The 15,663-nt window shown below is 48.8% G+C and overlaps 1 protein-coding gene across 4 annotated transcripts in view; it reads left to right on the top strand.

The window, feature by feature from the left end:
- The window catches only part of PTPRM (protein tyrosine phosphatase receptor type M), a 637,795-nt gene extending 624,014 nt beyond the window's left edge, over positions 1–13,781 (top strand). For all 4 annotated transcript variants that reach the window (XM_065932554.1, XM_065932556.1, XM_065932555.1 and 1 more), the window contains 2 exons: positions 5,084–5,219; positions 13,026–13,781. In XM_065932554.1, the coding sequence (XP_065788626.1) occupies positions 5,084–5,219; positions 13,026–13,079 (190 nt within the window). In that variant the 3' untranslated portion in view covers positions 13,080–13,781. The remainder of the gene's footprint in view (positions 1–5,083; positions 5,220–13,025) is intronic.
- Positions 13,782–15,663: the final 1,882 nt, after the last annotated feature.

Raw genomic sequence — 15,663 nt, forward strand, 5'->3', positions numbered from 1 at the left:
GTGCCACCTACTGGCCGTGGGCAGAGCATCCATTCCAGGGACGCCCTTCAGGGCTGTGAACTGAGAAAGCAAGCAGGGAATTCTTTTTCTTTATACACGTCTTCCAGCTAATAAAACTAGTCGAAATGGATAGAATTAAGGTCTCATGCTTTTTCAATGCTTGATGAAAATAATGGATGTAGACAGTGGTCATTGACAGCTGCTGAAAGTGTTAGGTGAAAAGCCAATGGAGGAGAAACAGTGAGGTGTCAATGCAGAGAAAGAAAAGAGACTAAAGAGCAGAAGAGAAAAATCCAGGAACAGCCACACCTCGGGGTCCCCTGACTCACAGCAAGGTCCCACAGCAGGACACCAGCTGCAGGCCAGTGGTCTCCCTTCTCACGCTACGCAGAGAGCATCTCCAGTGCATGCTCTCTTCAGACCTGCAAAGGAAGACAACTGAGCTTCTACAGAAAAGCTTCACCCGAAGGAGTAATCAGAGATGAGTTACGCAGGACACAGAATAACGGCCATAAAGGAAGACATTGGAAAACTGGATCATTAAAGCTGAGCACTCCCGTTCATCCAGGGAGAGTGGAAACACAGGACACTGACGTCTGTGCTGCATACATCTGACAAAGAATTCATAGCCAGCATGCCATAGAACTGCTGAATTTGACAGGAAAAGGACAGACAATTCAACTGTTGGGCAAAATGCTTGACAAGAACTTCATTTTTTCAAAAAGAATGTCCAAATAGCCAATAAGCATACAAAAGGCATCATTAGTTTTCAGGAGAATATGCACTAAAATACAGCAGAATTGGGTGCCCCTACATTCTCACCAGAATGTCTAAAATTTAAATAACTGGTTCTAAGTGTCGGGAGACTGTAGAGTAACTGGACTCCAAAACACTGTTGGAACAAAGTAAGCACATACAACCATTTTGGAACCATTTAAATAGCATATGTGTATGCATGCGTGCATGCTAAGTCACTTCAGTCGTGTCCAGCTCTTTGTAACCCTGTGGACTGTAGCCCACCAAACTCCTCTGTCCATGGGATTCTCCAGGCAAGAATACTGGAGTGGGTTGCCATGCCCTCCTCCAGGGGATCTTCCTGACCCAGGCATCAAACCTATGTCTCTATCTCCTGCATTGGCAGGTGGATTCTTTACCACTAGCGCCACCTGGGAAGCCCTTTAACAGCATTTAGCAAAGGTAAATATAAATATATCCTCTGAGTTCTTCTGCTGTGAGGCCTGTGACTGCAGAAATGACTTATAAATGCAATAGGAGATGTGCTTATAGCAAATATACTCGTAATATGGGAAACTGCAAACAGCCCAAACATTCGTCAGCTCCTAGATAAAGAAATTATACAGCAGTATAGCCACTCAATGGAATTATTCTCAGCAACGTGAGAAGAAAAGGCTTCCCCGGTGGCTCAGATGGTAAAGAACTGTCTGCAATTCGGGAGACCTGCGCTCAATCCCTGGGTCCAGAAGATTCCCTGGAGAAGGAAGCAGCTACCCACTCCAGTATTCTTGCCTGGAGAATTCCATGGACAGAGGAACCTGGCGGGTTACAGTCCATGGGGGTCCCAAAGACTTGGACACAACTGAGCGACTAACACACACAGTGTAAGAGGACAAACTACTGGTACAACATGGGTGCTTCTCACACAGATAATATTAAACAAAATAAGCCAGACTCAAAAGAGTATATGTTGTATGATTCCATGTTTACAAAATTCAAAAACATCAAAACTAATGATGCTAGACATGAGAACAGAGATTATCTTGAAGGTGTTGGTAGTTTTGGTGAGGAAGGAATACTGGGGAGAAGGAATCCAGGGGGCTGAATCATGGTCTGTATCTTGATCCGAATGGTGGTTACATGTTGTATGCATTTGCAGAAGTTAACTAGGATCTGTACTTAACCACTTGTGGACTTAATTGTAGGTATGGTATACTTTATTTAAAAAACTGATTTGGAACTTAAGCATGGGATGATCAAGCTGGCATTGGAACACAATGATCAATCTTAAAATCATGAAACAAGTTGATATCCTATGCCTGCTTCCTAATGAAAGTTCACTTATAAAGTATATTTATCTATCCAGAAAGAAAAAAAAATCCTGAATTCTTATGAAACTCTGGGGCTAAATCCCAATTAACAGAAAGCACAGATTTAGAGATTGGTAGGTTAAATGATTCTCAGAAATGCAGTGAATGAGAACAACCCAGAATGTAGGGCTGTCTGCAGGGAAAATGACCCCATTTCCTCAGCAAATAAATTGCCAGGAGGAAAAAATGAGAGAACAAAAAGAACCCACAGATTAAAATAAACTTGCAAGACTTGTCAACCAAATGCAGTGTGTGGACTTTGCTTGGATGAGGATTTGAAAAAGTCAACTGTAAGAAGTCTGAAACAACCTGGGAAATTTGGACAGTACCTAGAAATTTGATTCTATTAAACTGTAGTGTTTATTTTAGGTGTAATGACAATGGTATTGTGTTTAGTTATTTTTTTTTTTTTAAAAAAGGTCCTTTACATCCTTGGAAAAGTGGTTGATTCCAGAGCTGGTACAAGGGAGAAGTTACAGGACCAGTTAGAAAATCTCATGGTTCTAGAAAGTAAGGATGTGCTTGAAAAGGATTGGAGGAACCAGCCTGATGGAGCTCCTAATGGCCAAAGCCGGAACGATTTCAGCAACAAAATAAATATGGATACTATTTTGGCTCAAAGAAATGAAATTGATATGTATACGTTTAAAGTGACATAAATAATATAAATAAATAGATTTTCAAGCAGTGGCTGAGAGTTCTCTCTTTAGAGCAGGATGTAGAAGGAAAGAGGGATGTGGAAACCAATTAGGCAGATGTCAGAGATGTCAGTTTGCTGACAAAGTTCCATAGAGACAAAGCTGTAGTCTTTCCAGGAGTCATGTATGGATATGAGAGTTGGACCATAAAGAAGGCTAAGCGCCAAAAATTGATGCTTTCAAACTGTGGTACTGGAGAAGACTCTTGAGGGCCCCTTAGACAGCAAGGAGATCAAACCAGTCCATCCTAAAGGAAATCAACCTTGAATATTCATTGGAAGGACTGATGGTGAAGCTGAAGCTCCAATACTTTGGCCATCTGATGTGAAAAGCCGACTCATTGGAAGAGATCCCGATTCTGAGAAAGATTGAAGGCAGGAGGAGAAGGGGACGAGAGGATGAGATGATTGGATGACATTACTGACTCAATGGACATGAGTTTGAACAAATTCAGGGAGATGGTGAAGGACAGGGAAGCATGGTGTTCTGGAGTTCGTGGGGTCAGAAAGAGTTGGACATGACTTAATAACTGAACAACAAGCAGCACAGTGAACGCTATTGCAGACAGGATCCATCAATGGACACTAGCAACAGCGGATGAAGCTTTAAGGAGAACAAGATAGTTACATAATCCCAGTGTATTTTTCCAAAGATACTTATTAGCTACAAAGAGAAGTATCATAACTACATGGTGAAAAAATCTGCCAGACATCTTAATAAGCAACCAAGGTCAGCATCGCTAGCAACAAGACAGTTCAACACCATGAACCTTTGAAGGAGGCGACCGTCTTTCCATGGTTTTCTTGCCAAAGTACATAACCTCATGTCCAATGATCAGATGAATCAAAATGAAAGCACTTTATACAATTTGTATTTTGTGATGACTTCTCATATCATAGATGGGGGACCATCGCTGTTTTCTACATCTCATTCTGTATTCCATATTCTGCAAAACAACTGACCAGTCCTCTTTGAAAGTGTCAAGGTCAAGAAAGACAAGGGAAGACTGAAGACACAGCTCATAGGAAACACTGAAGAGATGAGATGCCTAAATGCTAGGTGGGTCCTGGACTGACTCCTGGACCAGAAGAAAGGACGGTTGTAGAAAAACTGGACACCTTGACCAAGGTCTGTAGGTTAGTCAGTGGCATTATACCAGCATTAACTTCCTGGTTTTGACCATCTGCTATGGTTATGTAAGACCTTCATATCAGGGGAGGTAAGCATGCAGAGAACTCTCTTTGCTATTTTTGCAGTGATTCTGTACAATTAAAATTAATCCAAAATAGTTTTATTTTGAAAGAGCCCTTATGAAGTCGTTTATCTCAAATTGGGACTGGAACCCAGCCAAAACCCATGGTCTTGGGTTTGTGACTGAGATCAGAGACCTGTTTTCAGGACCTAATGAAACTCAGTTTCTTGGTCTCTCATTGCAGAAAGTATTCAGTGAGAGAGAAAGTGATAGGTAGGAAGTGTATTTATTCAGAAAGAAACATGCTCCACAGGCAGAGTGTGGGCCATAGCAGAGAGCGAGTGTGGCAGTCTCTAAATATGGTTATGATTCCCTTTTATGGGATGGGTAATTTCCTAGGCTAGTGAGTGGGGGGATTATTCCAACTATCTGGGGAAGGGTCGGGGATTTCCAGGGGTTGGGTCCTGCCCACCTTTTGGTCTTTGATGGTCCCCTTTGGAACTGCCATGGCACCTCTGGGTGTGTCATTTAGCTTGCTGGTGTGTTGCAATGAGCTTGAACTGAGGATCAAGGTTTAGTCAAGTTGACTTGTCTGCCCTCTAGTACCCATTTGGATCTAATCAGTTTATGTTGTGCCCTCTGGCTATGTCATTCTTTCCAAGGTTGTGCACTGCCCCCTTCCCTCCTGATTCATTTAGGTTTTATAGATAAAGCATGAAATGCTAATGGATTGTCTAAGGCCAAATCCATCTTTGAGCATGACCCACACCCATCCCAGTTTTCCTGCAGACACTGCATGAGCTGTTTGTGTATTGAAAATTTTCCTGGGTGGACCCCTTTGCATAAAGCTGCCGCCGTATCAGGTTACCTCATGAGGGTGGAGGTGGAGCTGGGAGAGCAAGCCGGGTTCCCATCACCTCTGGTCAGATGATCTGTGGGCTCTGGGCTCCGTTTGCATCAGATAGAAGGGCTTGCCTGGGTGGAACATCCCAGCCAGGAGGGCTTGGGCAGCAGGTGTGACCAGGTGGTGTGAGCCATGCGCTGCGAGGGTGACCCAGACCCACCACCTGCCTCTCCTCTCCCTGCAGGAATGGGGGCGGCCGCAGCGGGACCTTCTGTGCCATCAGCATCGTCTGCGAGATGCTCCGGCACCAGCGGACGGTGGACGTCTTCCACGCCGTGAAGACGCTGAGGAACAACAAGCCCAACATGGTGGACCTGCTGGTAGGACCCTGTCCATCTGTCATCCCACTCGGGGTTGGGGTGCAGGGGGCGTTCCTGGCTAGCTCAGTCCGATCCCTGGTGGGAGAGGCTCGTGCTCAAGGTACATTCGCTTTGCTCGTCCGAGTTTTTCTCCCTCCTTCTCCCTTCCTCTTGCCTTTTCACCAGTAGGCTCCTCTCAACACATCTGACACGTGGAAATAGTTGAAACTCACAAGCACACATCCTGATTAATTGCCATTCTCAGCAGCACCTTCCACATGGCTAAGCACTTCGTCTTCACGGAGAAGAAATAATCATAGCGCATGAAATGCCAGATTTTCAAATTACAGATTTTATAAATAGCTTAATCACCTAATATTTATCAAAGCTGGGTATTGGAGTTTGACATCCGGACGATTGCTTTTAATTATGGCGGGTATCTGAGGAGAGGATGAAAGAGGTGCAGAAACAAAGAACCAGGTAGAATGGTTTTCTTCGGGAATTTCATGAAATCTCTTTATTGTGCGGAGCTGTTGAAATGCCGACTGCTGTGACTCGAGAATATGAGAACAGTTTAAAGGAGGATGCTTTTCAATGAGGTTTTTGTATTTCTCTGTTAGTGGAGGAAGGATCTGAAGGAGACAGAGGGATTCATCCCAAGGTGGAGAGAGTGGACTGTGGTGGGGCGGGGGGAGGGCGGCAGGAAGAGGTGGAGTCCCTGAGGAGCTTGGAAAGTGTGCTTCCCCGGCCCACAGCACTGCAGCCGGGGTTTAACACTGTCAATAACGTAACAGGACTAAAGACGGAGCGGAGAGTCATTCTGAAGGTGAGGAAACAGTCGTGGCCCCGCCCTTGATGGCCAGCTCCTGGGACCCACCCGAGCCCTGCTCAGCATCCAGGGCCATCTGCTCCCCCTAGAGATGTGCCGGGTGCTTCGTGAGCTGTTCTGGTTTCCAGATGCATGTGCTGCCCTGGGAATTTAACAAACAGGCACCTCTTCAGCCAGGTGCAGACTCTCAAAACCATCAGCAATTACCATGTTGGCTTCTTCGATTAAAGGGCTGTACCCCCCACACTGCTGCTCCCCACCTTGCCCTGGGTGGTTGCTGTTCAGTCACTAAGTCGTTTCCACCCCTTTGTGACCCTATGGACTGTAGCACACCAGGCTTCCCTGTCCTTCACTATCTCCTGGAGTTTGCTCAGACTCATATCCATTGAGTCGATGATTCTACCTAACCATCTCATCCTCTCTTGACCCCTTCTCCTCCTGCCCTCAATCTTTCTCAGCATCAGGGTCTTTTCCAATGAGTCAGCTCTCATCAGGTGGCCAATGTTTTGCAGCTTCAACTTCAGCATCAGTCCTTCCAATGAATATTCAGGGTTGATTTCCTTTAGGGTTGATTGCTTTGATCTTCCTACAGTCCAAGGGACTCCAAAGGGTCTTCTCCAACACCACAATTCAAAAGCATCAATTCTTCGGTGTTCAGTCTTCTTTATGGTCCAATTCTCACATCCATACATGACTACTGAAAAAAACCATGGCTTTGACTATATGGCCCTTTGTCAGCAAAGTGATATCTCTGCTTTTTAATATGGTGTCTAGGTTTGTTGTAGCTTTTTTTCCGAGTAGCAGGTGTCTTTTAATTTCATGACTGTCTCTGTCCATAGTGACTTTGGATCCCAAGAAAATAAAATCTGCCACTGTTTCCATATTTTCCCTATCCTCCCCTGGGAACGCCCCTCAAACCTGCCCTCTAGTCTCAACTCTGCTCATTCAAGTGAAGTGAACTCAGATAACTCTGACATCGCCTTGAGCATGTCACTCGACTCTCCTGAGCCTGAGTTGTGTAAACCAGGGGTGATGTTGGTTTGTTCAGATCATCCTCTGTGATGACATGTGTGCAAGTGTTTTGGAGGCGCCCCAGGTGAGAAAGCCCATCCCTGAGACTGCAGGTGTCTACAGGGCACAGTGTGACCAGCAGCCCACCTGGAGCAGGTAAAAAAAAAAAAAGCACTGGGTGCAAGCGAGGAGGCTTCGGGAGCAGCAGCATGTGTACACGTGGTGCTTATCAGTGCCTTTCACACAGTCCAGATTTCATGTGGATGGGCCAGGTTCTGTGTCCAGACTTCACTGGTCAGAGGAGTCTCACTTCCCAGGTTGTTCAGTCACTAAGTCGTGTCTGATGCTTTGTGACCCCATGGACTGACTGCAGCAGGCCAGGCTTCCCTGTCCACTATCTCCCGGGGTTTGCTCAGGCTCACATCCATTGAGTAGGTGATGCCATCTAAGCACTCCCTGGGACCTCCTGAATTTTAGAGTTCCCCCACCCAGAATTCCCCATCTTCTGGGTTGAGGGCAGTTAGAGGTGGCCCTAGTTTAGGACAGATAAGCAGATTGGCAGAGGCTGGAAACAAATGCATAAATGAAACTATTCTGTGACATCATTTGGTATTTAATGCCCTGACTCAGGGACAGGCATGTAGCTTCCAAACATTAGTTGTCATCTGAGTAAAGTGACCTTGACTTTTTTAAAAAAGTGTAATCTCCTCACTGCAGCCTGACTTAAGCACATCGTTAGAAACAGACCCTTCCAGGCCTTTCCCCGAATGGCTCTGCTGAGCTTCCTTCACTCACGAGTTTTTTGGGCAAAAGCAGCAAGGCTTTTCCCAGATCCATGGTGCAGACTGCAGGACGGAGTGCTTTTCCATGAAGGCAGCTCCTGACCACAGCTCACTTTCCCATCATAACCTGGGCATTTCTCTATTCATATGTGGTTCTGAAAGAGAAACAGGATCCTCGGATTCCCAGAACCCCAAAGGTCCGCACCAGTTTTATGATAAGCTCAGCGGCTAAGAAATGTAAGAAAGTCCTGCAATTTCCTGAGAAAAATGTCTGATGAATCTGTCACGGTGCCTCCTGGTAGGATAATAGATCTTATCTGGTGACCAAAAGGAAAATGTCACGGTGCTCTTTTCAGTGGGCTTGAAGCTTCTTGAGTTGAATCAGGGCTCTTATCGCTGGCGTGTTTGTTTTTGCTGTGAGTACAGTTTCTGTTTAGTTTGGCGCTCGTGTGTGTGTGTATCTATGTGTGTGTATGTATGTGTGTGTGTGTGTTGGCTGAGAGAACTAATTCAGGTCAGGGTGATAAAACCTGGTACAATTTTATTGGGCATAAAAGACCATCCAAGACTTGAGTCTCTCCTAAGTAGAGAATGTGATACCAGTAGCTGAGAAGCTCGCTCCTAGCTGTCTCTTTGCGGGAGGAGGCGAGAGCCAGGGCTCCCTAGAGCAGACCCCATTCTGGCCACCAGGAGGCAGGCAGGTGGGCATGGGGACCCTGGCCATGCCCCTCTGGGTCTGCTCATCCTTCCATTCAGACCCCAAAACATGCTGCCACAACCCCCATCCCCCCATCTCCCTATCAGGGCAGGATGAATGTTCCAAAGGGATCAAAGTGGGCCCATCTCCATCTCCCCTTGAGGCTCTGATTATTTTTCCAAATTGCATTTGAGTTAGAAACTTCCCCGTCCATTTTGAAGCATGGCACTCTCAAGGGAGAGTCAAAGGGCCTACAGATTTATTTTGTCAAATGTTTAGGTCTGGAGGCTCCAGGGAAAAGGCAGTGGATTGCCAGGAAGCAAAATCATTTTAGCACAAGACTAGATGTCTTCATGGACTTTCCTAGTGTCACAGTGGTAAAAGATCCAATGCCATTACAGGAGGCCCAGGTTCAAACCTGGGTCAGAAAGATCCCCTGGAGGAGGAAAGTGGCAACCCACTCCAGTATTCTTGCCTGGGAGATCCCATAGACAGAGGAGCCTGGCAGGTTACAGTCCATAGGGTTACAAAAGAGTCTGACAGGACTGATCGACTAAACAAGATGTTTTGATGAGGCAGGGCCACTGGGTTTGTCTCCTGACCCCTCTTGCTGCCCAGCTTCACAGTGATCCACCTCTTCAGCCAGCCGCCAGCCCTCATCAAAGGCCTGGATCCCTGAGGGGCCTACTTACTGCCACAGTGCAGCCTGAGATTGGCGCTACTGACCTGGTCAGACGTAGATGGGGTCCCCCGCGCTGAGCCACTTTGCATCTTGTACGGTTGCTGGGAAACCAGCTGCTTCAACACACAGTCCTCTCTCACCTTTGCTTCTGCACTTGGCTTTGAAGTTCCCAGGTCTCCGTGTTAACAGACAAGCAGCCTTTAGGAGCCAGATCTTACCCGAGGAAGTTACTGTCCCCGGGAGGCGGTGGGAGCTCTGGCCAACGTGCTGACTTGACACACTCAGTCGTTGTGGAGTGGTTCCCTCGACCACGGTGATCAGCACGACTGTGGCCTCTCGGAGTGAGCGCAGCTGAGTCTGTGCGATCAGAATGCTTGCGATCTGTGGTCAGCAAGTTTCAAGGGTACAATTCCATATAACTAACTCTGGTCACTGTGCTGTATGGTAGAGCTGTGGAATTCACTGCTCTTATAACTGAAAATTTGTACCCTCACCAGCGTCACTCCACTTGCCCCTCCCCCCACAACGACAGCTCTAGTCTCTATCTCCATGACATTGACTTCTCTTTAATGGGACCTTTCAAAAATTCTGAGCCCCAGGCCCACCCCAGAGGCTGATCCAGGTGACACAGACCTGGCTGCAGCAGCCGTGGGACAAGCGCCCCAGGTGACCTAATGTGCAGCCGAGGTTAAGTTCATGGATGGTCTAGAAAGGCCCTCAGCCCATCCACACGTTGGATAACCTGGGGCACTCCACAGATACAGGAGCCAGGCCGCGCCCCAGAAGACGGGGGTAGACAGAGCCCGTGTGATGTGCCGCAGGTGAGAAACTCGGCTCAGAAGGATAAGAGGCTGGTCCTGCAGTATGGCCACGGCGGTGGCGGGGCAGGCCAAGCCCACTTCCCGTTTCTTCTCTTTACCAAACCCGAGAATGGGGACCCGAGCTGCTCCCTGGGCCAGGGAAGGCAGTGGCCACAGGCCGATGGGTCTGATTAGAGAGCCAGATGCACAGACTGCATGTGGCCTTGGAAAGGGAAAAAGTGCTTCAGACTCTTTCAAAGCTATACTGAGCGTAACGACTCATCCATCTATCGTCAGAGACAGGCAGCTGCCCCCTGGGGGTCTCATAGACACAGAGGTTGGTCACCTGGTGCCACCCCCTGGGAACACTGATCCAAACAGTCCCACCTGAGGTTATTGGCGCATGGGCCCACTTCGCCTCCTGGCAGGCGCGTCGGGCAGAAGCATCTTTCCACTTGTCAGCAAGGATCCAGCTGAGACTGAAGCTGGTGTTCGTTTCCAAAAGCAGGTGTGTGTGCAGAGGCGGGGAGGGGGAAGCTCTGCCCCAGGTGAGTGCACAATCTCTTTGAAACTTCTCAGGCAACATGGGGTGTTTGAAGTGACAGGCTGACTGTGGGGCCACGTTCCGCAGACAAAGGCACTGTCCGGCCCTTGGGGGAGCTGCCTGCAGCTGCCCGCCAGCACCAAGGCCTCCCATGCCCTCCCTGAGGGCGAGAACTCTTACAGCCTGACCTCACGTGGGGTACCCTTTCAAGTTTCACGTTCTCCCCATTTTGTGAGAGCAAGGGGCATCTGAAGCGAAGGTGGGGGCAGGGGTCTTGAAGAGGAGTTGCCAGTTACCCTGGTTATGGTCCAGCACAAAGATGCTCACATCATCAGCTAATGTCACCTAGGTTGGGAGATCCTGGGACCAAAGCATAAACGCCCTTTCTCCCCTGAAGCAGAGATCACTCATGTGGCTTAATTATACTGTTCAAAAGCGAGGAAACCGCCAAAGATGGGCTGTACCTGGTGATCAAGTGTAATCAGGTTCCAAGTGGGAAGATTTCAGGTGTTTTTCGAGGTGCTTGGGGGAGGAGACCAGAAATTTGTGGTCCTTCTGCTCATTCCCTGTACGGAACCAGTCATCACAGAGTCTGTGGAGCTAGCAGCCTACTTAGGGATGAGATGAGAGAGAGAACTCATTTTGAAAAACTGTAGTCATGCCTATGACAGGGAACCTTCAGTGACACCCCCCCCCCGGCACAGCCGCCCCTTGGGATGAACCCGAAACCCCTCCCAGGCTTCCTCACTCACCTTTGACCCAAGGCAGCAGCCACGTGGCCCTGTAAGTGCATCTTACTGTGTTAAGGATCAGCAGTAAAGAAGCTGCCTGCCAATCCAAGAGATGCAGGTTTGATTCCTGGGTTGGGAAGATCCCCTGGAGGAGGAATTGGCAAGCCACTCCAGTATTTTTGCCTGGACAGAGGAGCCTGGTGGGTTACAGTCCATGGGGTTGCAGATTCCGACACAACTGAGCGACTGAGCGTGCATAAGCACTCTGTTAAGAGGACAGTCCATAGTCGGCACTGAAACTAACTGCACAGCTAGCTTTGTTCAAAATCACGTTTCTGCAAGAAGGAACTGATCTTTTAGGTTTCCACGAAAAAGAAAAAAAGAATTGTCTGTGTGATTCACAAAAACAGCAATGACTGGAGCTCGCCTCAGCCAGTGTCAGCCGTGAGCTGGCAGTGTCAGGATTTTGAAATTCAAGTGATTTCTTGTAAATATTCTGAAAATAGAAGTATCAGATCCCAAAATACTAAATCCTAGAATGTGAATTGGAGGCTTGCGCAGGTGCTGGTCTGGGATCTGAGAAAGCCACGCTCAAGAGAAACGAGTTCGCTGCCCCATTAAAAACTGGGATGTGGCTCCCAGGAGGGCATCAGACGTTGCCCCCAGTGCCTGTCCCCGTTCTGCCATCTCTACCTGGGCAGCCTGCTAGGAGGACCACAGTCAGGAGGCCCACGGGCTTTATCATTCAGACTGGGAAACTTTTGAGAGCAAATGAGGCTTCAACTATCCATTCCGTCAAGATAACAGGCTTCAGTCGAGACTGTTCTGGGCAATCCAAGGTACTCAATATCCACCTCCCCCAGTCCACATGCTCCTCCTCCAGCTCCCCATCACCTGCCACCCTCTCACATCTCCCCTGAGAACTGCTGCTCCCCCCTCCGCTGCATCCAAATTGGGGACCATTCATGGGCCCCACTCAGCTCTGCCTCTTGGGGGCCCTTGGGTCCCTATCTCATCCTCCTCTTTGGACCATGGACTTCTCAGAGTCAGGAGGCAGGTGAAGGTACTTGATACTCAAGAGGGGCTTAATAACCACTCATAAACTGGAGGGAGTCCTGCTGACTGATAATCAGAGGTAAAGCCGGGCCAGGCATGAAGCCATGTTTACTCACTGAGCAAATTGTGAAGGCTCCAGCCTCCCTCCCAGTCCACCTCCTGGCTTTCCCATAATTTGTCCTCAAGGTGTTGATATGACAGGTGCACTTACACATGTGGACAAACACGTGTGATTCAGTTGTCTGGAACTTTCCAAGAAGTCTCACAAGCATAGATTTCAGAATACTCTTTCATCGACCTTGTGTGAAATATCTGCAAACAGTGAATACGCGTGTGGTCCAGGACTGTGACAGCCTGGCTCGTTTCTGATTCACCTCCTTCTTGGGTTGATTGCTTCCAATTAAAGCCCTAATGGGGGCTTCCGAGGTGACTCAGTGGTAAAGAATCTGCCTGCCAGTAGAGGAAAGGCAGGTTCGATCCCTGAGTCTGGAAGATCCCCTGGAGAAGGAAACAGCAACCCACTCCAGTATTCTTGCCTGGACAATCCCACGGACAGAGGAGCCTGGCGGGCTACAGTCCATGGGGTCACACAGAGTCGGACTTGACTGAGCACGCATTCACGCACAGCATCATTGCTCTCAGAGAAATGGGACCTGCTGTGGCGGCGCTGATGTTGTGTCCCTTCTGTGTTCCAGGATCAGTACAAGTTCTGCTACGAGGTAGCCCTAGAATACTTGAACACTGGCTGACGGCGTGAAGAGCCCCGCACACCAACCTGCCATCCTGCGCAGCCAGGACGCGTGCTACGGTGTTTGTGCCGATGAGATGAAGACAGCTCCATATGCTTATTTTGCTTTGCCTAATTGGCTCTTTTTAAAAAAGAGTCCAAGAAAAAAAGTGTTTCTAAAATGCTTGCACTGCCCGATTCCCAACAGTGCTGCTGCCTGACCGAAACCCACCCACAGCACCCAGTGGTCCAACCCTGTCCTCCTGGGCACCGGCCCCTTCGAGCAGCGCAGACAGATGGTAAATTGAAGAGCACAATTATATTCTTATGAAGGAATTTGTACCTTTGGGGTATTATTTTGTGGACCGTGAACGTTTGTTATTGTCACAGCTGAGTGTACATTTTCGTTCTGTGGAGAATGCTACCTGGCATTATGATAATATATTATTTTAGTTAATATTTGTATTTTAACATGTCGCATAATATATGTAGCTTTCCAAGACTAACAGATAAACGTATAATGAACCAAGAGATGTTGTATGAGTTGTTGTTTCTATCAGATTTGTATCGTTTCCGAGGGAAAAGCTCGGGAGGCGTTCGGTTCGGGAAGGCGGAGGTCGGCGATCAGGTTCACAGATCTGAAGTTCTTCCTGTGTGTTTATATTGTAAATATTTTTGATTTCATCAGATTATTTATTCATTAAAAGAAATTTTTGTGAAGCGCGGTGAGTGACAATCATTTTTATCCAGCCCTGGAAATGATTTGCTGTATGATGCTACCTGTGTGAATTCTCAGCTCAATAAATAAAGACGCGTGAGCAGTGTGGTGTCTGCCTGGTGTCCTGACACCCCGCGGGGCAGCTCTGGTCACTCCTGGCCTTGGGCAGAGAAACCGTGGCTGGTCTGCTGGATTGGAGCAGGTGGACTTAGGATTTCAGAGATATCTTTTGTCAGGGAGAAATCGAGACCCATCCTGAGCTCTTCCTACGAGCCCCAGAGGCCACCGGCCGGTGAGCTCTGACCTGAAAGGCCAGAGGAGAAGCCTCTGCCTTTCTCTGGGGGGGGTTTATCCCATCCTTTCCAGACTTCACTCATGCCTGAAACTTGTTGACAGAACACTCTTCAGAGAGTGGCAGGACCAGAGTGCATTTGAGCCGGACACCACGCTGGACAGACGTTTCTTGCAAGAGAAAAGACTGCAACCCAAGGGCCCTGCTGGCCTCTGAAGGAGGAGGAAGCTGGGCGAGGAATCACACCAAGTGTAAGCTGAGCTCCAGGCTGTGTGAAATGACCTGTGGGTGATGGGGACGGTCCTCTGAGAACACCCGTCTGTGCTGAAAACTGTGCGGGGCCTTCCTCTAGTAGCAGCAGGTCCTCCCCCAATGGTATGACTGCACATAGTCTGGAGCCATTGAGCCATCGGATAGCTGAGAGAGTCTGTCACAAGAGACTGAGTAACGTGGCCAAAGTCGCCCAGCCTCTGGGTGCCAGCTGCCTCCGGGGCCCGGGGGAGGCGGGGGCAGTGTCCTAGCACCGCACCTGTGTCATTTATCCAACACTCAGGGTAGGACTGTCCCAGGGGCTTCCCTGGTGGCTCAGTTGTTAAAGAATCTGCCTGCCAGTGCAGGAGAAGTAAGAGATGCGGGATCGATCCCTGGGTTCGGAAGATTGCCTGGAGAAGGGAATGGCAACCCACTCCAGTATTCTTGCCTGGGAAATCCCATGGACAGAGGAGCCTGGTTGGCTACAGTCCAAGGGGTGGTAAAGAGTCGGACACGACTGAATGACTGACACAGAGTAGGATCTGCCCCTCCTGTGAGACAGGACACCGCCCACCGCCCGCTCTAGGCATCTCGGTGACTAAGAACGACAAGGTCAGAGGTTGTCCATCAAGGGCCCGAGGTTGACCCTGAATCTGAGACCTGCCCTGTCTTTTGCACGCTGAGTGCACTGTTCCCCAGCCCCCTTGAAGGGGAAGGAACCCCATATGTGCTCAGGAAGGGCTGGCCACCCCCGATTGGGTCTGGACCAGGTATCTCACTCCCCAGGTCTCCCCAGGTCCCCCGTGGAAAGTGGCCTCTATGCATCACCACCCCACCCTCTTGGACAAGCTCCTAAAAGATGAAAAGGTACTTGCTGTCTACCTCTCTGGGATTCAGGAATGGGGACCATGCCCATGCCCAGGGCACCCTTCTATCAGGCTGGGTTGTGAGAGAAGTGGCGCCCTTGGTCCTCTCGGACAAGGTTGTGATGATCTTCACTCCACAAAGGGTGGGAGGAGGAGTTGTTCCACATCATGGCTGTAGGAATGCTGTCACGTCTTGGTCCCTCCATTTGAGGTCAAATCCGTTTCACCTGGGAGCAGTGGTTTCCGCCAGACTTTTGAACCTGTTCGATTTTCACCCTCCTTTCGCTTGTCTTTAGCCCTTAGCAGAAATAGTGTCGGAGGAGCAGGGATGTTTGGTGGCTGTTTCTCATCCCGTGAGGCCGGCTGCAGGGTCAGGATTCCTGCCACTTTCTGGACACAGAAGTCCCTGCCCTTTGCAGACGAAAAAGGCCTACCACTCGACTGTGTCCCTTCTCTGTCTTCTCTCGGGACCCGGGGT

This window comes from Muntiacus reevesi, chromosome 4 (genome assembly GCF_963930625.1).
Source record: "Muntiacus reevesi chromosome 4, mMunRee1.1, whole genome shotgun sequence".
Taxonomy (NCBI): domain Eukaryota; kingdom Metazoa; phylum Chordata; class Mammalia; order Artiodactyla; family Cervidae; genus Muntiacus; species Muntiacus reevesi.